This window comes from Scardinius erythrophthalmus (genome assembly GCF_964197995.2).
Source record: "Scardinius erythrophthalmus genome assembly, chromosome: 11".
Taxonomy (NCBI): domain Eukaryota; kingdom Metazoa; phylum Chordata; class Actinopteri; order Cypriniformes; family Leuciscidae; genus Scardinius; species Scardinius erythrophthalmus.
In genome coordinates, this window is record NC_138231.1 from 6,154,815 (window position 1) to 6,180,167 (window position 25,353).

The following is a 25,353-nucleotide window of genomic DNA, read 5'->3' on the forward strand; positions in this document are numbered from 1 at the left end:
TCATCCATCTATTTTCCAACCACTGGTCCTTTTTAATTGATTAAGAAATTTTTTAATTAAGGTTTATGAATGCTATTTTCCATGACAGCATTCTAGATAAATATTTTCATTACTACTGGGCTGCCAAGTTTCAAATGATTATTAAACAGCAAGCACAAACTATGCAAACGCAGCAGCCCTACTGGCGCAGTCCAAATTCGTTTACTCATTTTCATTCACTCCTTCAAGTGGACAAATTTAGTGAAGTAATGTTGGGAATAGTGAATATGTATGGGTGCGCTTCGAACGCAGCTATTGTTTTCTATGCATGTATGCGCACCAGCAGCCCCACTTGGCATCTGTCCGTGTGTCACAGTGTTGGTTATGTTCCCTGGTGTCCATTAGAGGTCCTCTTCCACCACGGTGTCATTCACATTATGAACTGCATTCCCCACAATCCTTGTCTGCACTCATCACTGTTCATTGCACCCAGCTGTTCCCCATCATGATTGTTAGTTTCTGTGTGTATAGTGTTCCCTGCCTGTTTAGTGTTTGTTACGGAGTCCTTGCTATTCATCACACCACTTCTGAGGCCTGTTTTTGCCTGTTTTTTGTTTTGGATTGTCTTATTTGGAGTTTGACCCTTGCCTGGACTAGTTGTGAGTAAGGATTTTCCATAATAAATACTGCATTATTGGATCTTCCCTCGTCTCCTTGAGTGTGGATTGTGGCAGAAGGACTCCGTCAACACAAGATCCAGCGATATGGTTTTCAATGTCTCTTCCCCAGCCACCGAGCGGGAGAGAAGACAATTTTTTGAGGGGACCCGGTTGGTCAGATTTCGCGGGACCCATGGAGGCCGCAGTGGAGGAGGTGGTCGAGAGGAATCCCGACACCATTCTCCACTCTGGCCCCTCTTCGACCCTGGGCTGGTGATGCCCAGCCCAGAGCTCCATCCACCGCTGATTCCGCCCAGCCCAGAGCTCCATCCGCCGCTGATTCCGGCCAGCCCAGAGCTCTGTTGGCCGCGGTTCCCGTCCAACCCAGAGCCTGCACATCGCCATCAGAAATGGCGGAGGAGGAAGACCTCCAGCCTCCCCAAAGACCCAGAGGCCGTGCCCAAGCAGCCCACTGCCATCCCGGAGGCCGTGCCCGAGCAGGCCGCTGTCTTCCCGGAGGCCATGCCCGAGCAGCCCGCTGTCTTCCCGGAGGTTGTGCCCAAGCTCCTCGCCCTGCCGGCCCCGCCCAAGCTACTCGCCCTGCCAGCGCCACCCCAGCGACCTGGCACGTCTGCCGATCCAGAGACTGTTCACGTCACGTCTGCCGATCCAGTGTCTCTTCACGTCACGTCTGCCGATCCAGTGTCTCCGGACAAGATGGCCGCCGCCGAGCCGGTGTCTGTTCCTGAGCCGGTGTCTGTTTCTGAGCCGGTGCCTGTGCCTGTTCCTGTTCCTGAGCCGGGCTCTGGTCCTGTTTCTGTTCCTGAGCCGATTCCTCTTCCTCTTCCTGAGCCGGTGTCCGTTCCTGTTCCTAAGCCGGTGTCCGCTCCTGTTTCAGAGCCATGGCCACCTGAGCCTGTTCCTGTGCCATGGCCACCTGAAGGGTCGTCTCCGCCCTGGCAGCCCGAGGGAAAGTCTCCGCCCTGGCCGCCCGATGGACTGTCTGTTTTGCCCTGGCTGCTGGCTAAGCTGTTCCCCCTGTTCCTGTTCCCCTCCATGGACCTGGCCCCCCATCCCTCCCCCTGATCCTCCACTAGGGCTGAACGATTAATTGCATTTGCGATAATATCGCGATATGATGAAATGCGATTTTTTTTAACCGCAAAGCTGCGATTACACCCTGGTCATGTGACACGCGAGAGTAAAGCAGTATCGCAGATGAAGCATCAACTTGGCACGCTATGCATATAGGCCTGGCTACAGGAAATAACAGTTTATGTTTAATTGATGTGATATTGTGTTATAGATTCTCTCCAACAATTCTGTATCGATTAAGATAATTTCAGATTTATGTCTGAGCTTAGTTTTAAACACAGATACGTGATGACGCACGCGTGTGCTTTATAAACAACTGTATTCTGCTTGCTCTGTCCAATTCCTCTGTCACACGCACACACACACACACGACACCGCTCAAACCTTTCTATCTTTAATAAAGATCGGAAAAGTTGAAGCGAATTACAAGGACATTCGCGGGCTTCATTGCACATGAGTGCTTGTCTGCACTCATCACTGTTCATCACTGTTCATTGAGACGCGCGCGGTCTGCGTGATGTTACTTTTGTAGTGCGCGGTCTCGCCCGCCAGTATTTTACTTACATATGTTCTACGAAGGAATCATATGTCTTGGAATGCAGTTGGCTTTTATATTAAAAATATGAAAATCACCGACAGAAGCTGCTTTCAATTTCAAATACTCACGCGCGCTTTGCGAAGAGCGTTTGAGCATGCGGCTGTGAGCGACTCCGTCTACGTGGGTTAAATGAACTTGCATCTCAAAATGCTTTTATGACGTGAAATTTATGTGACACAGTCAGTTATATCTTAAGTTATTAAACAGACAGGACAAACCACATCTTATAATTTCAAAAGAGATGAAAACGTTCAGATAGCCTACCCTTAAATACTGAAAGCACTCTGTTTATTGCTTGTAATATTTTTTCCCCCTCTTTGTTATTTGTTTTGAAGCTATATTTGTTAAAATTATTAACATGTAATTGTATTAATTTAGTTTTTTAATGTGTAATTATTATAAGTAGGCCTACTTATAATTACGTAATTAAATATTTTAAGTTTTATTAATAAGATCAATTAAAGAAAAAAAATTGATCGGCTCATGAGGTGCCTATAGATTCCCTTCCCTATTTTACAATGATTTATTGCTTGTTTTTGTTGAATAATAGAAAAGGTAAAGAGCTTAAAAAATAATTGCATATTAAATCGCAATTGCAATATTGGTAAAACTAAATCGCAATTAGATTATTTTCCAAAATCGTTCAGCCCTATCCTCCACCATTCCACCCCCCGCCTGGACTCTTGTTTTGTTTGTTTTTACGTCATGGAGCATCTGGTAGCCGCTCCGTAGAGGGGGGGGGGGGGGGGGGTTATGTCACAGTGTTGGTTATGTTCCCCCACGGTGTCATTCAAATGAACTGCATTCCCCACAATCCTTGTCTGCACTCATCACTGTTCATTGCACCCAGCTGTTCCCCATCATGATTGTTAGTTTCTGTGTGTATAAATACCCTGCCTGTTTAGTGTTTGTTACGAGTTCTTGTTATTCATCACACCACTTCTGAGGTCTGTTTTTGCCTGTTTATTGTTTTGTGTTTTGGATTGTCTTATTTGGAGTTTAACCCTTGCCTGGACCAGTTGTGAGTACGGATTTTAATTTTAAATACTGCATTATTGGATCTTCCCTCGTCTCCTTGAGTGTGGATCGTGACACCGTGGTTCCCGGATACGACTCAGGATGCTGTTCAAAATCCTGCCGCGCCACTAACATAGTTTTCGATTAAATTACATTAAATTTGTCTCAAATCGTCATAAATGTACATTCTGACTTCAGAATGTGCTGCAAGATACATTACATTTATTTTTTACAGTTATTTTACAGCTTGAATAAAGTCTAAACATGTAGGAAAAGTGTATCGTAGGCTTAATAGATGTAATCCTTTCTAATCTTTCATTTAGCTCTGTTTTGCCATTTTTCCCATACTAACCTGAGTGCGAAATATACTGTCATGATGACATTCACTGGCGTGTGCTTCCTACTGGAGGTAACTAACAGGTCACAACGGTCACAACACACTACTGCTTTAATAGAGGAGCAATAAAGGATGAAACGCTCAATAAAGTTGGGAAATACCCTGAATTAACCGGAATCTTTAATTCAGTTCACGTATGCCCGCCGCCCTATGCCTGAGGTAAAATGTTCAGTGACTGAGGATAGCAAGCAACCAACGATTGTGATTTAACTGTACAATGAACAGTCATATAATGTACAGTACAGACATTATCTTAATTTCATTATTTTATGTCCTTAAACATAACAATATTATTGACTTCCACAACTGACAGTAGGTTGTGCGATACCTGGCTGTGAGTTGTCCTACATGGCATGCGCTTCTCGGCCAGTTTCTGACCGCCTTTACTCAAATACAGTAATAACTTCACTAAAGCAGTCCAAGCCATCACTGCTAGTTCCAAAGTGACATTTAGTATAAGTAACGGAGGCGTGTCATGTGTCCGCCTGTTGTTTAACTATAAATTGCAGCTTTGAATCAGTGGCGGAAGAAAGTAGTTCCACACACAATATGTTTCAAAGACTGTGATTGCGCGTTTAATTTTTATATTTTCATTTTTTTAAATGTACGTTCAAAACACTATGCTTTGTATTATATTACCGTTGCATCAAATTACAAGAAACAATTTAACGCTACTGTGATTCTACCAGAAAGACTCGGGAGATAAATTGATATAACAAGCACATGTTTATTAACAGCCCAGCAAGCTTACATTTATAAAGTTATTTGGCCTAGGCCCCGTCCTTAGCGCGCAATGCGAGGGTAGCGGAAGCTGCATATCCTGCCTGAAGACGAAGGCAGGGGCGCAGCCGACCCCCTGGAGGTAAAGGAAGGGACCATCCTGGTGGTGGTGGGGAGGATGAAGCGGAAGGTACCATCTTGGTGGTGGTTGGGGGGATGGAGGTAACTGGCAGCTTCAGCATCTGCGAACTCAGACAAATGTAAGTAGCCTATACCAATCTTTTATACTGCGAGTGTTAGCACATGATTGGTTAGAAGTGAGGTAATACATGACGCACTGATTGAGTCTTCCTGGCAGAACTTGCGCTAAAGCTTTCATGGGTGTTTTTTTAATACAGCGGCTGGTCAAATTCTCTGACTGTCGTTATCAATCTCTCTTTTTTTCTCTCTTTAAGTTGTGAAAACACTATTGTGGTGTTTTTCTTTTGCTATTTGAGAGGGATTTTAAAGACACCGTGCTTGTTAAGTTATATAGGCTACTTATGCCGTCGAAATTGGAACTATATAAGCAATATCACACTTGCAATCCTGCGATATGGCTCAAAGCAGATAAAACAGTGTTTAGTAATTTTTCTACTATTTACAAGAAAGTGGCATTGTTGACTCATTAATACTTTTTGCATTTCTTTTTGAAATGTTCCACCACAATAAATTCAGTGTGAAATATCATAGCACGCACTAACCACTAGCTAAGGTCACTGATCTTATGAATATCTTTAAATCATTTTGTAGCCTACCTTATTTTTCTGGGTACAAGTAAAATAGCATTTCTTTATGTAGTTTAGATATTGCCTGAAATCATAATAAAATATAGTTAATGGCAGACATAGCAACAGCCACCATTTCTGATAAGGTGGAACTAAGTATTATGGTGGCTGTTTCTAGAAAATGAAGGCTGCTTTGGGTGCTGTTGTTGTTGTTGTTGCTATTTTACAGGTACACATAAAAAAGTGTATTGTAAACTATGATGTATAAAAAGGTATTTTTCCTTTAAATTCTAAATTTCAAAATAGCAACATGCATGGCATGGCAGTATAATGGAATGACTCCTATCAGAAGGTTATTCTTTTTAGTGAATTAAACAGCTTTTTATTCTGAAAAGAAAAGTTAATTGAATGCAGTTTCAGGGCCTTGTTGATATTTTGAAAGGCATTTTGTTGACTGTTGGGAAGACTATGTTACCTTGGAAGCTCAAATGTGTGATTTGATAGGAGGGATGTTGTTATGAAACTCTTGTGCTATAAATGTGCAGCACTCAAAATCTGCTTCATGATGTAGTTTTTGTTTATAGAAGGAAAGGTAAGAACATGGATGAGAGTCTGTGAAACAGATTTCATGTAAATTAACTATTTATAATTGAATAACTCATAAGATTTCAGTATTATATTTATTCTCCTATATTGGTCATTTAAGTGGCACAGAAACAAAGTGGTTTTAAAGTAGGTTATTTATTTTTAAACAACATAGTTTTCATGACTTTATGCAGACATTTATGTTCTAAATTTTATGTAATGATCATAACATTATTGAACTTTATGTTGCAGGCTGAAATTAAGTTTCCTCTTGTTTTAAACAGAGAAGCTGAATTGTGTAAATGGACGTAATAATCAGCAGCCAAAACGGAATCCTGGAAAAGCCTTTTCTTTGTTATGAGTTTAGTAACACGTCTTGTCCGAAGTTTGTCTATCCTTTGGAAACTCGAATATTACTCTACATTCTTTTTAGTGTCTCATCGATTGTCACAATCATAGGAAACATGTTGGTGATCATAACGGTCATTCATTTCAAGCAGCTTCACACACCAACTAACTACCTCATCCTGTCGCTGGCCGTGGCCGATCTGCTTGTAGGAGGAGTTGTGATGCCTCCCAGCATGCTGCGCTCCATCGAGACGTGCTGGTATCTGGGAGATTTGTTCTGTAAAATACACGGCAGTCTTGATGTGACTTTGTGCACCGTGTCTATTTTAAACCTCTGTATCATTTCTTTAGACAGATATTATGCCATATGTTACCCTTTTCAATATCACAGTAAAATGACATCACTGGCCACACTAGTTATGATTATTATCTGCTGGACTGTTTCAGCTGCTCTGGGGTTTGGCATGATCTTCATGAAGCTTAATATTCTTGGCATTGAAGATTTTTACTATGAGAACATTAAATGTGATGGAAGTTGCCTATTGTTTCAGAGCAGAGAGGCAGCGACTATAATGTCATTGGCCTGTTTTTACGTTCCCGCTTTTGTCATGCTCTGCATGTATCTGAAAATCTTACATGTGGCTAAAAGGCAGGTGCAGGCCATTCAGAGTGTGAATTCTGAATTAAAAAAAGAAGGAAAAGCCACTAAGACTTTAGCCATCATCATGGGGGTGTTTCTGACTTTCTGGACACCTTTTTTCCTTTGTAATGTTATCGATCCCTTCATTGGGTATTCTGTACCTCCACTGCTGTTTGACTTGTTCTTTTGGGTCGGATATTATAATTCTACATGTAATCCCATAGTGTACGCCTTCTTTTACAGCTGGTTCAGACAAGCATTCAAAGTCATTCTATCCAAAGCAATATTTCAGACGAATTCTTCAAGAACAACACTGATGTAATAATGAAACAGATCATCTCTCTATATCTTTTTTTCTGATTGGTACATTATGCAATTTTCTTTTATTGAATTTTCTATGAGATTCTTAACTGAACTTTTATACTTAAAGAAATGTAAAACTAATGTGTATTAAGAAAACCAATCTTTAAACCAACTTAAATTAGAATAAAGTTTAACCGTGTGAAAAATGCACGGTCAGTGTAATAAAACCTCTCCCCTCCATAAATACACTTTCATCGTAAACCTTAAAAGCACATGAGACAAGACGAAAAAGAATTTGCAGATTACACAGCAGATAGGAGGCTGATAAAGCGGATGTAAACTAAATGGATAGAGGAGCACGGGGCACAACCTAACACATTTTGGTTTTGGTTGAATTATTAAAAAAAGAATTAAGTTAGATTCATTTTTTTTTTTTTTATACAAGCAACATACACATCTCTGCTCAGATCAAGGGAAGTATTTTTTAAAAATAAATCAAAATTATTTTGCCCACATTTGTCCAGAATACGGTTTTAGGGTTAACACTTAAGTTTTTTTTTCTTACAGTTGCACTGAAAGTGACAGAAGTGCATTTGTTACAACTTACCCCATATGTGGGGTTAATTGTAACAGACAGAGGGGTTAGTTGTAACACTTGTGTGTAACAGACATAATTCAGTAGGCTACTATTTTATCTGTATAGTTTCATATTGTTTGTACATCTGTATAGATAGATATCCATACATCCATCCCTCATCCAATCATCCTTATTTTATGGATCAATATCATGAATAGAGATATAGGAAAGAGCTACACAGTTTTGCAATAAATAAATAAATAAATAAAAGCATCAACTATTGTAAATGCAATTGAAGTTTTAAACAACAATTTAATGACGTAATGTAGGAATAGTGAATGAGTGTATATGAGGCAATTTCGAACACAGCTATTGTTTTCCCACTTGGCATCTGTCCGCGGCGCTCGGATACGACTCAGGGCGCTGTTCAAAATCCTGCCATGCCACTAACATAGTTTTCGATTAAATTACATTATATTTGTCTCAAATCGTCATAAATTTACATTCAAGATACATTACATTTATTTTTAACAGTTATAGTTTTACAGCTTGAATAAAGTCGAAACATGTAGGAAAAGTGTATAGGCTTAATAAACGTAATCCTTTCTACTCTTTCATTTAGCTCTGTTTTGCCATTTTCCCATACTAACCTGAGTGCGAAATATGTCATGATGCAACCCAGTCTCACGACAGTTCGTGACATAAATTTAATCTTTTGGTTCGTGAACACGAATTTCCCCTTTTTTTCGTGTCACTCAGCACGACTTTCAATCTATTTCAATGGGAAGTATATTTCGTGTCTGCACCACGTTTTTCTTTCTGCCAGTCTGGAGCATTTTTTTTTCTCATTTGTCATAATTTTTTTTAAACTTTAAGCGTTACATTACTCAACATTTAATCAGACATTTTTTTTGTCCTTGTTTTTATTGCTTTATATTCTGTAGGCTTCTCGCCGTTGTAAACCATCGTCCGTGGTTCCTTACTTCCTTCCAGTCAAAATATAGTAAACATATTCAATTGACGAGGCTGCAGAGTTCTGCTACGGCTATCGTTTCTAAAAGTTGCCGTTTATTTTTTGAGAAATACCGTTTTTTTTCCATTGGTTTGGTGTGTCATCTAACGGTAATCTAACTTATATGAGCCTTATCGACTGATATGATATCAGTTTAAATGGGGTCATGATATGAGATCGAAATGGGGTCAGGAAAGGAGTCCGCACTAGACCTTACCATCACATCTAATGATTTAGCAAGGCTTTGTGAATGGGAGGTATGGGAGGAGTCGACAGTAGGGAGTGATCAACCCGTGCTGTTATCAAAATGGTGGAAACACAACAGGGTGTTGGCGGTTCGGTACGGCTGTACTGTGACTGGACCGTAGATGGAGGAAAGAGGTGGAGGAGGACAAGAGAAGGGCAAAGGTGGAAAGGGAAAGCAGGTAGGGAGTGGAAATGAAATTATGATTAAGAAAAGGAAGGCTAACACAGGTAGTAGTTCGGAAATGAGTGGTGAGGAAAGTGAGGTATTAATACAAGAGGATCGTGATATTGACGAAAATAAAGTAGTTATCAATTTTCGAGAGGAAGGCGGAGTAGGAGGTGTAAATCCGGTCAGATTGACATCGGCATTAAAGAATGCGATAGGTGATATAGTTGCAGCAAGGGTGATAAGGAATGGTAGTTTAGTGGTTACATGTAAGTATAGGGATCAAAGGGAGCGGGTACTGAAGCTGGAAAAGGTGGGACAATTTCAGGTGGTAAGTGTTGTAAAATATCAGGGAGGGAAAGATGGAATAAGGGGGTGATTACAGGTATTCCGGTGTGTGTGTACAGATGGAAGAGATTAAGAATAATATAATAGGGGGGACTCTAATGAGTGCAATGATTACAAACAACAAGAGATGGCGTTAAGGAAGATAGTCTGTCAGTTTTGTTACAGTTTGAGGGAGGGGTCCTTCCAGAGAAAGTAACAATTGGATATATGAGCTACTTTGTGAGATTGTACGTGCCTAACCCACTTAGATGTTATAACTGCCAGCAGTTTGTGCCAGATGTGGAGGAAACTATAGTTATGGTCAGTGTGGGGAGGGTGTCCCACCTAAATGTTGTAATTGTGGGGGTGCACACAGCGTGGCTTATGGATGGTGTTCAATGATGAAGGAAGCGGTACAAGTACAGAAAATGAGAGTGGGACATAAAGTGTCATATGCAGAGGCAGTTAAAAAGGGGAGATTAGATGAAAATGGGAGGGTGATGGAGGAGTTGATGAATTTAAAAGGGTTGGTGTGTATTAATGATGGTAAAGGAACAAGGATCGAAATTGGGTCAGGAAAGGAGTCAGCACTAGACCTTACCATCACATCTAATGATTTAGCAAGGCTTTGTGAATGGGAGGTATGGGAGGAGTCGACAGTAGGGAGTGATCATTTTCCTATATTGTGCACAATTAGAATGAGGGTAGAAAAACAGTTTGGAGAGGGAAGAGGGAGATGGGTATTTAGTAAGGTTAATTGGGGCAAATTCAAGGAGTTATGTGAGGAAAGGTTAGCCGGGGAGGTTAGGGATATGGAGAGTGATAGAGAGTATAATATTTTCCAAAATATTATTAAAGAAGTGGCGGATGAAACTATTCCTAAGAGTTCTGGGGTGAGGAGAAGGAAAGCGGATTCCATGGTGGACACAGGAATGTACTGAAGTAATAAGAGATAGAAATAGGGCTCTCAGGTTGTTGAGACATACTCATAATTTTGAGCATTTACTCCAATATAAAAGATCGCAAGCAGTTGTAAGAAAGACTGTACACCATGCTAAGAGGAAATTTTGGCGCAGGTTCTGCAGCTCCATAGGAAGACAGACACCTGTGGGAGAAGTGTGGGGGATGATTAAGATGATGAATGGAATAAGGAGGGAGTGGAACTACCCTGTACTGGTCAGTGGGGAGGTAAAGGCAGTCACTGACTTAGAGAAGGCAGAGATGATGGCTAAAGCTTTTGTGACAATACATAGCTCTGACAACCTGGAGGGTGAGTGGAAGAAGGGAAGGGAAATAACATTGAAGGAATATCCTGGGGTGTTGGAAAAAAGGGAGGAAGTGGGTGATGCACTGAGTGCTCCATTTTCTAAGGCAGAAATGGAGAGAGCAATTGCTAGAGCAGGTTTGACATCGCCAGGAGAAGATGAAATGTGTTATATAATGTTTTCAAGTATGGGTGAGGTAGCATTAGGAAGACTGCTTAGATTATACAACAGAATTTGGGAGGAAGGACAGCTTCCAAAGATTTGGAAGGGAGCAGTTGTAGTTCCAATTAGGAAACTAGGGAAGGATTCGACAAAACCTACTAGCTATAGGCCAATTGCTTTAACATCTCATGTGGGAAAAATTATGGAACGTATGGTAACGTACAGACTGGTTAATTTTCTGGAGAAGAGGCAATTAATTGTATCATGTCAATAAGGAAACAGTGGTAGCAGTTTTTTTTGACGTTGAGAAAGCATATGACATGATGTGGAAAGAGGGGCTGATAATTAAACTGGATAAATTGGGTATAGGAGGTAGGGCTTTTAACTGGGTGATGGATTTCCTGTATGGACGATCTATACGAGTGAGAGTGGGGAAAGAAATGTCTGGCAGCTACCTCATAGAGAATGGGACCCCCCAGGGAAGTGTGATTAGTCCTTTGCTCTTCTCCATCATGATAAATGATCAGAGGTGGGGCTTGGAAGATCTTTGTTTGCTGACGACGGGGCTATGTGGAAAAGGGGAAGGAATATAAATTATACAGTTAGAAAAGTCCAGTAAGCAATTGATCTAGTAGAGCGGTGGTCACTGAGATGGGGTTTTAGATTTTCAAGGGAAAAAACACAGGTTGTTTTCTTTACAAGGAAAAAGTTGGGGGAAGAGATCAATCTTAAACTACACTCACCTAAAGGATTATTAGGAACACCTGTTCAATTTCTCATTAATGCAATTATCTAATCAACCAATCACATGGCAGTTGCTTCAATGCATTTAGGGGTGTGGTCCTGGTCAAGACAATCTCCTGAACTCCAAACTGAATGTCAGAATGGGAAAGAAAGGTGATTTAAGCAATTTTGAGCGTGGCATGGCTGTTGGTGCCAGACGGGCTGGTCTGAGTATTTCACAATCTGCTCAGTTACTGGGATTTTCACGCACAACCATTTCTAGGGTTTACAAAGAATGGTGTGAAAAGGGAAAAACATCCAGTATGCGGCAGTCCTGTGGGTGAAAATGCCTTGTTGATGCTAGAGGTCAGAGGAGAATGGGCCGACTGATTCAAGCTGATAGAAGAGCAACTTTGATTGAAATAACAACTCATTACAACCGAGGTATGCAGCAAAACATTTGTGAAGCCACAAAACGCACAGCCTTGAGGCGGATGGGCTACAACAGCAGAAGACCCCACCGGGTACCACTCATCTCCACTACAAATAGGAAAAAGAGGCTACAATTTGCATGAGCTCACCAAAATTGGACAGTTGAAGACTGGAAAAATGTTGCCTGGTCTGATGAGTCTCGATTTCTGTTGAGACATAATTTGGAGTAAACAGAATGAGAACATGGATCCATCATGCCTTGTTACCACTGTGCAGGCTGGTGGTGGTGGTGTAATGGTGTGGGGGATGTTTTCTTGGCACACTTTAGGCCCCTTAGTGCCAATTGGGCATCGTTTAAATGTCACGGCCTACCTGAGCATTGTTTCTGACCATGTCCATCCCTTTATGACCACCATGTACCCATCCTCTGATGGCTACTTCCAGCAGGATAATGCACCATGTCACAAAGCTCGAATCATTTCAAATTGGTTTCGTGAAAATGACAATGAGTTCACTGTACTAAAATGGCCCCCACAGTCACCAGATCTCAACCCAATAGAGCATTTTTGGGATGTGGTGGAACGGGAGCTTCGTGCCCTGGATGTGCATCCCACAAATCTCCATCAACTGCAAGATGCTATCCTATAAATATGGGCCAACATTTCTAAAGAATGCTTTCAGCACCTTGTTGAATCAATGCCACGTAGAATTAAGGCAGTTCTGAAGGTGAAAATGGGTCAAACACAGTATTAGTATGGTGTTTCTAATAATCCTTTAGGTGAGTGTATATGGACATGTACTGGAGAAGGTTGAGTCCTTTACATTTTTGGGAATGGTGTTTGATGCTAGGATGACATGGGCCGGCCATATTGAGAAAGTCATAGTTAAGTGTAAAAAGGTATTAAATGTGATGAGATGTTTGGCAGGAGTGGACTGGGGTGCGAGTAGGAAAGCACTGATATGATCTGATGCACTGATTAAATCAGTAATAGATTATGGTTGCATAGCATACAGAGATGCAGCTAAAACCACATTGGCCAAGTTGGATGTTATACAAACACAAGCATTAAGAATATGTTCTGGGGCGTTTCATACATCACTGGCAGTGGCAATACAGGTGGAAATGGGTGAGATGCCTCTGCAATTAAGAAGGGAACAGCTGACAGCCAACTATTGGGCAAACCTGCAAGGACAGGATAGGTCTCACCCCACAAGAGCAGTAATACAGGTATGCTAGTGGGAGCACGAAAGGGTTAAAAGTCTGAGTTTTGGATGGGGGGGGGATGCTATTGGGAAAGAGATGGGACTAGAGGGAAAGGAATTTAGCCCAACAGTTCCGCTGCCAGTCAGACCACCTTGGCTTCTTTGGCAGACTAGTGTGGATCTAGAGATTTTAAATAGCCACACAAGGAGTAGAGAGGGGTTGGATGTTTGTCAGGCATTTTGTGATATGATGAATGACAAGTATAGTAACTATTTGATCATATTCACTGATGGGCCTAAAGATCCTGAATCTGGAAAAGTTGGATCTGCTTTCAGTGTACCAAAAATGGGGGTAGAGATGCAGAGTAGACTTTCTGATAATTTATCAGTATTCACCATTGAGTTGGTGGTTGTTTGGTTGGCATTGCAGTGGATAGAAGAAGTTAAACCAGCAAAAGTTGTCATATGCTCAGACTCTAGTGCAGTTCTGAAGAGTTTGCAATCATTTAGGTCACAAGCAAGACAGGACATAATATATGAAATACTAGATATGAGAAGGAAAGAACAAAGATGAGAGAGGGCATAAGAAGGTTAGGGGGACAAGGAAATTCACTTAAAGAATTGCTGGGGAAACCATTAAATGGTATGAGTACACTGTTATTTTGATTTTTAAAGGAAACAAGATTGGCAGAAAGGATATAATTATTATTATTATTATTATTATTATTATTATTATAAAATTATTATTATTATTTTTTTTTGATGGTTTAGTTATTTATCTCCGGCCCACACTCCAGTATGGTAGGTGGCGGAAATGCACCATTAATGTTGGATGCCAACCGCCATTTAACAACAACGAAGAAGAAGAAGAAGACGATGATGCCAGCATTACCCATGAACCTCAGCATCCGTTGCTGTGGAGCAGGAGCCAGTCCGCTTTGCATTTGGGTGACTTCTTCAGTGATTTCTCATTGCGCTCAAACCACTGTCCAGGTAAGTAGGCTTAATGATCACGTTTTGGTTAAATGTTATAATTGATGCCTTTCTTTGTCATTAGACTCACATGATTTCAAACAAAGTCACAATGGTTTCCTCGTTAACAGCAAAAAAATAAATAAAACTCTTGTGAAATTAGGCTTGCTAAATGGTTAGCTAACTTCAAGCTAACTCTCATTATCTAGACAATATCATTTTTCTCTCGAACGTCATTGTAGTGTCACTGTCAGTAATAACAATATCACTTGGTCTAACGTTACTGCACATAAATCTTTAAAAACATTATTTTTTCTATTCATTTACCTTAAGTATTTGTAAGGAAATGGGAATCTCTCACTATTGGGGAACATTTTTTAAAACTTATATCAACTTAGCTAACCTACACTACATAATTAACATTTTCTGTTCTCCCTGCAGATTCTGTCAAACTTCACCTTTTCGAACCAAGCTACACATGATTTTCAACACCCAAAGGTACTTTTAAGAGCCAACCTTTTTTTTATCTCTGTCTATCTCTCGCAAACTATCTGTCCGTCTATCTCACTATCTGTATTTCTATCCATCTCTCCAATCTATATCTATATCTTTATCTATCTCAGTCTTTATCCTATTTCCTTAATCTTTCCTCTCTGTCTTTGTCGACTTGTCTGTCTTATCCATCTTTGTCAGTCAGTCTGTCCTAGTTTGTCAGTTTGTTATCATGCCTGGGGGGTCTACAAAAAAGATTTGTCCCTTTTGTCAGGGCATTTTATTTTGCGCACAGAAGATCTGTTCCCATTGTAAGAAGGAGCAGCCTCTGAAGCAGTGCCTCAAGAAGAAGCTTCAGATGAGGTTTGATGACAAGCGAGAGGAATGGGTGGTTGGTCATTAGAAGAACCACAACATTGCATCCATCAAGGATAAAGCCATTGTCATGGTATGTGCACTTTCATCCATGACATTAAACTGTCCAGTCATCTAATTGAGAATATAGATAAAGTTGATTTTTTTTTTTTTGCAACAAAATTGGAACACGCATATATAAGTGATACTCTGGAATTCTGAGTTCATAAATACAGGCATGCATTATGACAGAATCACAGGTGCAATGTATTAATCAAACTTTCTTGTCAAGTGAATGAGAAATAACAAATGGACTGCATTCATACTGTACTACTCAAAGCACTTTACAATGTACATTCATGAACTGTAAATGTATGTGCAGCATTCACCCATTTGGCCATATATTCACACAGGTTCCTTTATTTTACATAAATCTATAGACTGTCACTGTCCAATTGCACAGAGGTTGCACAATCTTATCAGGTCCCAAACCCGAGCTACTAATGTTGCAAAAAGTGTATGATGGTGTCTTATGGTGTAAGATTAATCTTTTTGCTTTTTTTCTACATAGAAGAGTTAGTTTTTGCTTCTACTGCTTGAGCCTTTCCTGTTTGCACATTGGTTATACAAAAGCTAAACTCAAAAAAAACTAAAAATCTCTAAAAATTAAAACTAAAAATCCTGATGGCATTAACCTGGATGCTGTCATCAATAATGTTATATTTTGTCAATAATTAATATGCTTGGATATTTTTGCTGTTGTTTTTCTATTACTTTAAACAGAAAATACATAAAGTTGTCATTGGAGCTTGAGAAACTCCATGCCATTGGATCGAGATTAAAGGAGCATTTCACCCATGAGAACATTGATCTTTATTGAAAGTGGGTCATATATGTAGTCGAAATGTAAAATAAATTTTGAATTTGGTGCCTTCTTGACCGAGGAAAGAAAGAAAGTAACTTTAGGACGCATTTGTATGAAAGACAACAACTCCCACAATGCACCACATTGCGCAGCTGCGCAAGCCACTCCCACTAATCCAGAACAGCATATGAATCACTCATCCGTCTATAAGGCTAGCTACCACCGGAGCTTGAAATTCATTTCACACAAAATGTCTAACGTTAGTTAGTTGGCGAACTCATTAGTGAATGACTCTTCATTTGTATTTCTTTCGAAGTGGTGAATTATTGCATGGTAACGTTACCGGGATGTTCAGTCAGATGCGGTGCGAAACTAGGATGGTTCACAACACAAACGTCCGTGTCCTCGTCTGATTCAGAGATTTCGTCCAGGAGAAATTGGCATCGTTTAAATTCTTTGCCGCAGACGGACTCTATCTATGTGTTCGTAGTTGCAGAGTGAGATCACCGGCGCCACCAGTCCGCCCTAACTCGAGCCAGTCCGGGCTCCTCGTCCGCGGCAGGCAGGTCTTCTGCCTCGGCTGCTCTTCACTATGCGGCTTGTAAAGGTAGCCACAAACACCTGATTCGAGCATCAGACTTCCGAAATCCTCTACTTCTACATCATATTGAGTAACGTTACCCTCCGCTATTGTCATATCTTCACAGCTGGCTCCACAGTGCCTGTTAGCTTAGCTTCCAAACAAGATGGAGGATATTGCTTTTAGTTTTTAGAAAGTTAAGTCCCACCCACTAATCTGTAATAGGCCTGTAGCATGAGCGGGTCCCGCCCCATGGAATAACGAGGAGCTAGTGTTTGTAGTCTCTACACTTTTCAATGAAATGTGACTTCCTGCTTATTATGACGCAAAATGATGATTTTTATGTCATAATAAGCAGGAAGTAAAACACTTAAATCCTTATTTCTCCCATCTCAGGGAAAAATTAATGAAAAATCCACGTTTATTATAATATATGACTGGGTTTCTAACAATACAAAGCTTAATGCAAATGGGTGGAGTGTCCCTTTAAGGAATAGTGAAAAGTATTGATCATAATGATCTATTCAAATCACATGAAAGGTTGCAGTGATGAGCATTGAACAGATGACAGACAGTCTGTTGATCTTGTATGAAAATACACCTCTGGCTTTCACCAAATAACAATGCAAACACGATGTAAATACAGTAAGAGCTTCGTTGTACTGTACATTGTAACAGCGTCATCATTTTATGATGATTGATTTCAATGAGTTTTGGCAAGTGTCCAGATAAACTTGCACAGTTTGATTGACAGCTTGGGCAATTGGAAAGGGTGCATTCTTTGATCGCTTTCTTTATATAATTTAATCACAGTTTAAATAAGATTATTTTCATCCTACTAAGAGAAACGACGTGAAGTTGATTGTTTATTCACTGGCTTGATTTACTGATGCATAAACAGTACTGAACGATATTTTGTGAGATAATCTGTCTGAACTTGAATAATTACATCAGAAATCACTGATCACAGATCAGGCATTAGAATAAACATGACTACTTATGTTTGTGGCGTTGCTGGCAGATCCATATCGTAGAAGTCTGTTTGCAAAGCCTGCGCTGAAATTTACCAAATAATTCACAGTGAAATACACTGAATCCAAACAAATAATGCACTGCTGAGACATTCACATTGTTGGGAAACCCCCCCCCCCCCCACTATCCTAGCATTAGGATCATTTGGAAGGTAATGGTATTGATCCTGTATCGATCTTTTCTCGTTCTCATGTCACTGTTCACTTTTACAAGAGTACAGACTTTACAAGTCTTCACTTTTTAGATCATGTCGTTTGCTGGCCTTGGTTTCAATAAAATCAGTTTTTGGAATAACAATAAAGTTTTGAGTTTTGAAAATTACAGGGAATTTTTATAGTATAACGAACTCTAAACTGTCAAAGGATCAAGGAACATTTGAATTCTCATTCTATGACCCCTTTAAAGCAACATTTTGACTAGGTATTCATTAGCAAGCAAGAAATTATTTGATGCTATTGATTCACAATGGTGGATCCCATTACATGATGCAAGTCGAACGGCTTCTGACCCTTCATCAAAGTTTGAGACCCACCTTACAGCTCTGAGGAATAATACATACCAGGAAAGGTCGTGTATCCCGCATTGGTCAGGATTTCGCCGCACCCAAAGTCAATTAGTTTGACTTCCAGGGTGTCCAGCAGGTTTTCCAGCTTTATGTCGCGGTGCAGCACTCCACGTTGACAGCATGCTTGAGCTGCGAGTGTTGCCTGCTTCATGATAGCCTTTGCTACGTTTTCTTCGATGGTGCCTTTGTGGCGGTCTAGAAATTTTAACAAGTCCTCACAGGGTGTAGGCAGCTCTAGAACCATAATGTAACGTTCAGGCTCTTTGACCCAGTCCAGAAGCTGGATGATCTGGGGAACCCAGGGGCCTTTGTTGGCAAGAATTAGCAGACCGATCTCCTGTGGAACGGGTTCAGGATGACCCTCCTAGAAGAAACACAATTCTTATGATCTTACATGGAGAAAGGAAGCAGACCACTACTAAACTACTGACAATACCAGTTTGTCTATTGAAAAATAGACTGAGAGAAACAGAGTACTTACAATGTCGATCCATTCTATACCCACTTTGTCAGCAAATTTCAGCGCCACCTGATCAACAAAACAAAAAAATGGATTTGTGTTAGAATTATTTACAATGTGTGTGCAGAGTTCATATCATTTCAGTCATTAACCTTGAACAGACATGTTCAGTTTCATGAATTTAAATTCTAATCATCTAGAGCATGTCTAACAATTTAAACAGGTCTGAGAGGTCAAGTGCTCTAAGTAGCGAATATAAGATACACTGAGAATGCTTAAAAAGAAGAGAATGATTCGAGTATAAGATAGGGCAGGAGCACTTTGGCCTCGTTTACACTGCAGGTCTTGATGCCCAATTCTGATTTGTTGCTTATATTAAATTTTTTTCACCGTCCGTTTACACGTTCTTTCAATTGTGACCCATATTCGATTTCATGTGTTTATACTATCTGAAACATTGCGCATGCTTAAAGGGTTAAATTGTCTTGCACAGATGGACGAACACGAAATATGCTTGACGCTAGCTCTGCAATGCGAAGTTCACCAAACATCACCATGATTTTGAGGCGGCGGAGGATGAAAAGAGCCATCATTGCAGCCTGTGCTCATGCTTCAGCTATTGAGTGCGAGAGAGTTCTCAGGACTCGTGGGATCATATTGTGTTTAAAATACTGGCTTTAACAAGGAGCGGTCGGTCCGAAATTTTAGGATGAGCAAGCCAACCTTTAATATGTTGTGTCAACATTTGTCCACATTCCTCTCCTACGACGACACAACGTTTCGTCCCTTCGCAAGATGCGAGTCGGGGTTGCTCTCGTCATTAAACCGCGGAGATGTAGATAATGCCTCAGAAAATTCGATCTGCCTGTTTACATGACAGTCGCATTGGCACACATCTGATTTATATCTGATTTATTTCCATATATTAAAGAGGCCTGAAACCGATCTCGAAATATTCGAATGCATGCGTTTTTTTCCTGTTTACACGGTCATAGAACACATCCGATCTGTGTCACACGTGAGCAAAAAATCTGAATTGGGTCACATTTCACTGACAGTGTAAACGAGGCCTTTGCTAGATAGATAATTGAAGTAAAATAAGTGATACCTCAAGGCCATCTTTCAAGCGAAACCCCGCATAAACGCTTCCAAAGCCTCCTTCACCGAGCTTCCTGCCGATTTCATAGCAGTAGAAACCGATGTCTGTTAAAAGAAAAATAGGAGTTGACATTAGTAAAGACAGATATAATATCAAAAGTTTGTCTGTATTGTGTTATGTTGGAGTCATGACAGTCAACTTACCAATAATCTCATAATCCTCCAGTTGCTTCAACTGAGGTGATACAGTGTCCCCTGTCGGTCCGACATGGGGGATGTTGACTCTATAGTCTGACGTGGCACAGACTGTAACTTGAGGGACATCAACACAGAAGTCAGCCACATCCAAGCCAGGAGCTGATGTGGCACAGACTGTAAATTGAGGGACATCATCTCTACAGTCTGATATTTCCCAGACTGTAACTTTAGGGACATCATCTCTACAGTCGGATATTGCACAGACTGTAAATTGAGGGACATCATCTCTACAGTCTGATATTGCACAGACTGTAAATTGAGGGACATCATCTCTACAGTCTGATATCGCACAGACTGTAACTTTAGGGACATCATCTCTACAGTCTGATATTGCAGAGACTGTAAATTGAGGGACATCATCTCTACAGTCTGATATTGCACAGACTGGAACTTGAGGGACATCAAGACAACAGTCAGCCACATCCAGGCCTGGAGCTGATGTGGTACTGACTGGGACTTGGGGGACCTCCACACTGCAGTCTGCCACATCACAGACTGGAACTCGAGGAACACTGGCTCTATAGTACGCCACTTCACAGACTGGAACTCGAGGGATATTTGCTCTATAGTAGGCCACATCTCGGACTGGAACTCTATAGTCGGATGTAGCACAGACTGTAGCTTGGAGGACGTCAACACTCAAGTCAGTCGCAACACAGACTGGAGTTTGGAGGGTATTGACATTAAAGTCCGAGAAGATACAGCTCAAAGAGTTGAGGACGTCGGCACCCCATTCTGACGAATCTCCGACTAAGTCCTGGAAGGCGTCATCACTCCACTCGTCATCGACTTCAGCATGACCAGGTTCCTCTGCAATGCTGAGGACTTCGGTCTCACTGGTACTGGTGACATGCTGAGAAGTCTGATCTAAAGAGGGAATTGATATAACCAAAAGATGCTTTTAATGAAATAGCCTACTATTAATAAAAGATTGATAACCGTATACATTACTAGACACTAATATTGCTGCAGCTAAGCTTGCTGTAAATTATGAAGCGAGTTTTTGGGACTTTCAGACAGGTATAATTTGTGCATTCCACTTTCTCAGTTGTCGGTCAGTGAGCACATGCAGGAATGTTCTGTTCTCTGTTTAAGTGTCAAATTAAAATAGTTAAACTTTTCAAAACATACCCCAAATAAGTTTCATTAAGTTAGTTTTACATTAAGTTTCATTCATTTGTGTGTGTGAATATCAACAGGCCAATCTAGATGTTCCTTTAGTAACCATACATGCTCAAATGTAGAATTCATTAATTTGCCATCTGATTAGCACAACATTTTTATTTTCACACTTGAATTAGGCCCACTGGGCAAATGTCACGAGGCATAATTATTATTCTTGAGCAATTTCACCTTATTAGGACTTGTAAAGACAGCATAAAAACTTCAATACAAATCTGAGGTAATACATTTTAATGTCTGTTTAAAGTATATTATTTTACTGAATTCTCTAGTAGTTTTTCAATTCATGGTTGAACATTACTATTATTTATTTATTATTAAATCCTACATATTCCAATAACATTGACATGTCTGGTCCTCTTTCATACCTTGACTTGAGCTGGTCTTATTGGTTTTTGCCTTCCTCTTGACTTTCTCTTTTTTGTGTAAATTGTCCACACAGTCAGAAACATCTACACATTTAACACAAGACATTTTTGAACCCATTTTCAAATGCTAAATAACGACGCTGTCAGAAATGCCAATACAAAACTGTCAGCAAAGTAATGAATAGAATGTGTCTATTGACCTGTAAGCGATTGTGACGTCACGTTCTATGACGCATTCCAATGCAGGCTCAGGGTCACTGGTCAGCGTTACTCTGAGGGCGGGGCTTCTGCGTAGGCGATAGTAGTGGGAAATTCGATGTTCTGTCGATTTGTCCTACCTTACTGTGGCCATCGGGCATACCGGGTACTTTTACGGTGGGTCGACGTGCTTTTTGGGCCGATACATCTCATACTCATACATAATTTTTATTATTATTATTATTTTTTTTTTTTTTTTTAACGGCCCATAAAACTCGTACATCGGCGGCCCATTTGTTTTGTTTTCTGACCTTCATCAGCTCCAGCATCTGATGATGATAGTGAGGAGGATCAGGAGAGAGATGCGAAAGTGTAGAGCCTGCGGTAAGCAGAACTACCTTCAAAACACTTAGGCTAAGTCATGAGTGTAGGAACCCATAACCCACACATTATTTCCACATGCATAGTTGACGATTACCGCAATTTACTGGAAATTTAATGAGAGACCTTTGTAAACCATGTTTTCCGCCAAAATAAAAGCTTGATGCAGTCAAAATAAAAGATCATGTGCTTATCTCTTTCAAGTATAGAAATTTGTACAAAACTACTTATGAAAGTTTACTTTATTTTTTAGTGCATTTGTTTTACAAAATATGGCTATTACTGTCATTGGATTAATATTATAACTATTATTATGTAGTAGGTGTAATGTAAACAGACACTGTAACTAAAAGAGGTTTGATTTTTTTTTTTCTTTGTTTAGTTTGCACACTGAATATGGGTTGGAGCTTTTAATTTTGAACTCTATGCTTATTATCTATGCTAGCATAATTGTTTACTGCATAGTAAACGGTGTATAAACATAGACAAAATACAAGTGACTTGAAAACTACTTATAATTAATGCTACTTTTGGTGCTGGTTTTGTGCAGTGCTTTGCAGTCAATTAACATCCATCAATGACGCAGATTCAGATCCTTCATAAGTGTAAATTCGTCTGTCTGTGTCATTTTCAAACGATTTATAAATGAACGGAAAATGAATGCTCCACTTCACATTGTCCAATGAAATTTGAACTTGTTGTGCCAGATGATGATTGGTCGGTGCATTATAAATGACAAACAGGCTTCAATGAATTATGTAATATTTTAAAATATGTGATATGTTGATTTTTAATTGAATCGACACATTACCTTTTATTATTGAAAAAAAAAAGTAAAAAAATTGCCGTCTACTGTCAAATCCTTCAAAACCGCCTACTGGCAAGCAGTCACAACCATAGATATCATATAAAGGCTAGATGGCTCGTCCGCGCTGCTGGCCAATGGAGCTCGACATCCGCACACGGCGGCCATCTTACGACAGGGTGCTCGCTCACTCATAACATGGTGCATGTACTTTTAAATAACCATAACTTGCTCAATTTTCTACCGATTTTCAAACGGTTTGGTTTGTTATAAACGTCAGAGATGTAGCTATTATACTGCATACATATGAATAATTATGTTCAAAATGTTTAAGCATTCAGAATTATAGCCACGTTAATAACGTTTGTAAGAAACCAAACCGTTTGTAAATCCGTCCAGATTTCAGCGAGATAAGAGGATTTGTGTGCGTGCTGCTCACTCACCTTAATTCACAGAGCCCTGTCCTAAGATGGCCGCCGGTGATGCCGGAAGTGACTCCGCCTTGAGCCATCTAGCCTTTATATGATATCTATGGTCACAACGGTCACAACACACTACCAACATTACTTCAATGGCGTGGGGTTGCGTCGCGACTCGCGATAACGAAGAAGACGAAACTCTCAATGAAGTTGGGAAATACCCCGAATTAACCAGAATCTTTAAAGGCGAAATATGGAAATCAGCGTGGAGGAAGATTGCTGATGTTATCGGATTTTCAGGTGAGATTCTAAATTAATTCAGTTAATGTAACGTTAGGCCCTATGCCTGAGGTAAAATGTGCAGTGACAGCAGGATAGCAACCAACGATTGTGATTTAACTGTACAATGTACAGTCATAGCATAATGTACAGTACAGACATTATCTTAATTTCATAATGTCCTTAAACATAACAATAGTATTGACTACCACAGTAGATTGTGCGTTGGTTGTGCGATAGAGTTGTACTATGAGCTTCTCCTCCAGTTTTAAAAAAAAAAATCTACATTCAAAACATTATACTGTATTATATTACCTTTGCATCAAATTACAAGAAACAAGTTGATGCTGCTGTGAGGGTGTTTTTTTAATACAGTGGCTGTGGGAGTGACGGTCAAATTGACATATTTCTCTCTTCTGACTGACATTATGAATCTCTCTTTCTCTATTTTTTATTCTCTTTTTGAAAGTTGTAAAAACACTATTGTGGATTTTTTCTTTTGCTATTTGAGCGAATAGGAACTCAAAAATAGCCTCTTTAATGTAGTTTCTCATTCACCGCTACAGAAGTTTACCCAACTATGACCACTTCCGCTTCTGAGAAACCCAGAAATGTGAAAACGGTCCAGAGGGATTTTAAAGACACTCCGTGCTTGTTTAGTTATAGGCTACTTGTGCTGTCAAAGTTCAAACTGTATATTTTAGTCTTCTCATCATGTAAGCGCATGTTGTCACTTCGAGAAACCAATAAAAAACCCACAGAAAATAAGAACATTTTCAAACATTTACTAATCGACCTCTCAGCCAGCTCAGTTTCTGCTGAGCTCTGGAGTCCTATTGGACAAGTTAAAACCATGGGTTCAGCCTCGTCCATTGAATTCTGGGCATCAACTTGGATACAGTTGATTTCCAGGCCTCACTGCATAAGGAAAATCGATAGGATATTTCTGATCTTGTCCACCTTCCCAGACAGTCTAAACTGTTCTAAACGTGAACTGCTATCTTTTCTCGGCCACTTAAACTTCAGATGCGCATAATCCATAGACCGTAAAAAAATATGTACGTAGTGTCCGTGACGTCACCCGTAGGTTTCTGAAGACCGTTTTTGAAGCCTAAAGTGGGCGTGGCCGACCGTCGCCATCTTGGCAGCGCGTCACCCCCGAATTTATTTATTTTTACAGTCAGACAATGAGCTGAGGTAATGTGACGGCTAACAGACAGCAGACAAACGGCTAATGATGACTAATGACCACAGCAGCGGGAATCCACCTGTCACTCAAAAGTGGACACACCCTTAACTATGTAGAAATTTAAGGCTTAATATCATTTAAATGGATGAGTTATAAAAAAAATTCACCCCCCGCACAGTTGTCATGAAGGGCAAAATTAGCTGTATAGACCAAAGCCACTTTTTGCTCCAGGCTGTAAACATGTTTTTTTCTGCTGTAAAGTTGGGCATTTTAACATGGGGGAGATGCAGATTTGACTCACTTTTGCAGCCAGCCTCAAGCGGCCAGTTGATGAATTGCTGTTTAATTCACTTCTGTGTTGGTTTCAAGAGAGAGACAGGGAGGTTGCCGCTTGGCATAATCCTGCAAGGATTTTATCTCTCACCTACTCTTCCTCGCGTCTTTGATTAACGCGCAAGAAGACTTGATTTCCCAAAGGACACAGCAAGAAATCTCCTGGCCGGGCTTCTGAAATTCGTCACTCCTCTGTCGGTCGGTAGGGCCCAACACCGTGAGCTGCTCCCGTCGGAGGCTACATGGGCCCTCTCGGTCGGCAGTCTTCGATCTTGCTGCTCCCTGCCCATTGGTCGGCAGAG

General features: G+C 40.4%; 1 protein-coding gene across 1 annotated transcript; it reads right to left on the reverse strand.

Moving 5' to 3' along the window:
* Nucleotides 1–4,454: 4,454 nt before the first annotated feature.
* On the reverse strand, nt 4,455–21,806 carry LOC308698212 (uncharacterized protein; the record flags this gene model as incomplete). Its single annotated transcript, XM_081378130.1, has 7 exons — nt 4,455–6,442; nt 18,076–18,445; nt 18,563–18,610; nt 19,650–19,744; nt 19,844–20,764; nt 21,448–21,531; nt 21,791–21,806. 7 exons carry the CDS (start codon nt 21,804–21,806, stop codon nt 6,255–6,257), a joined length of 1,722 nt encoding a protein of 573 aa, XP_081234256.1. The 3' UTR covers nt 4,455–6,254.
* Between the last annotated feature and the right edge of the window lie 3,547 nt (nt 21,807–25,353).